We start from the raw sequence: 1308 nt of genomic DNA on the forward strand, positions 1-1308 counted from the left end.
ACTTTACCATACTCAATAGTCTACAGTCTACAGTATCTAGATCTAGATTCTAGATAACTAGATCTAGATCTAGATTTAGATATATCTAGATCTAGATATTTAGATCTAAGAATCTAGATCTAGATCTAAATCTAGATCTAGAATCTAGATCTAGATCTAGATTCTAGATTTAGATCTAGATCTAGATCTAGATCTAGATATAGATCTAGAATATAACTGACTAGAAATAGAAAGGGTGGAATTTGTTGAGAATCTAGAATCTAGATCTAGATTCTAGATCTAATCTAGATCTAGATTCTTGATCTATTCAAGTACAATAGCACTCAGGTGGTCCACCAACCAAGTTTAAAATGAATAAACTGTGTTTGAACTCTTTGCCTTTGCTAAGCCTGGTGCCATTTTTTACATAGACTAGTGGAAGTGTTTAGAATCAGCCTCCCAAGTCCAGATAGCCGCCCAAGGCAAAACAAACAATTACAAATCAATAGGCATAAATTCGCAATGCTTTGCAGCTCAACCACCAGCGTCTAATCAATTTTTCTGTAACTAGGTTTCATTCGGTGATATTTTTAACGGTCTGAGGGCCAAACATTCAAAATGCTGACAAAAATAAAAAGGACAATTTCTAGGGAATATCAAGCTTTTCCATCGTCACCTTAGTAACCACAAATTTTGAGATGTTGTGTACTTACGAGATGATCGTGCTCGTCACAGCAAACTAAGCACGCCGATAACAATAATGTGACGACAAAGAGTGTTTTTTCCTTCATTTTCCTTCCTTACAGATGCAGATCTTGCCTAAATTCCAGAGATGAAATGGATTGAATATGGGCTTATTTCCGGTTAACTCGTCAGCGTTATGGCCGCCTCCATTGGCCACGTAGACCTCCACTAGAGGGCGTCGACTTGAGGAGAGCTAAAAATGAGAGGTAACTCTCCACTCTCCAGTAGTTAGTTATGAATGGGGCTGGAGCTGGAGCTAGGGCTGGAGGCCGGAGGCCAAAATTACTTGATTCTTGATCTAGTCAATGACAGCGAATTACTTCTGCGTTTATATAGAGTCTATGCCTTAGCCTTGTTATATTTTTTTATGAACTAAAGTTTATAAATTCTTCTTATAAAGGAGTAGTCACTAAAGAAGGGAGCACCACCACCATTCAAGACAAACAAGGAAAATGCCTGACAGTTGACAGAGGAACAAGACATTTTGAAAAGATGGACAGAATACTGCTCAGAATTGTACAACTACAAAGCCACGGTGAACCCCGAGATTCTAAACGTTCCCCCAGCAACCAACATCGATAACCA

At 38.5% G+C, this 1308-nt stretch overlaps 1 protein-coding gene across 1 annotated transcript in view; it reads right to left on the reverse strand.

The window, feature by feature from the left end:
• LOC101849278 (transmembrane 9 superfamily member 3) overlaps positions 1–911 on the reverse strand; it is a 40633-nt gene extending 39722 nt beyond the window's left edge. The window contains exon 1 of the mRNA XM_005092444.3: positions 693–911. Within this exon, the coding sequence (XP_005092501.1) occupies positions 693–770 (78 nt within the window). The 5' untranslated portion in view covers positions 771–911. The remainder of the gene's footprint in view (positions 1–692) is intronic.
• Between the last annotated feature and the right edge of the window lie 397 nt (positions 912–1308).

Source organism: Aplysia californica, unplaced genomic scaffold (genome assembly GCF_000002075.1).
Source record: "Aplysia californica isolate F4 #8 unplaced genomic scaffold, AplCal3.0 scaffold00046, whole genome shotgun sequence".
NCBI lineage: Eukaryota > Metazoa > Mollusca > Gastropoda > Aplysiida > Aplysiidae > Aplysia > Aplysia californica.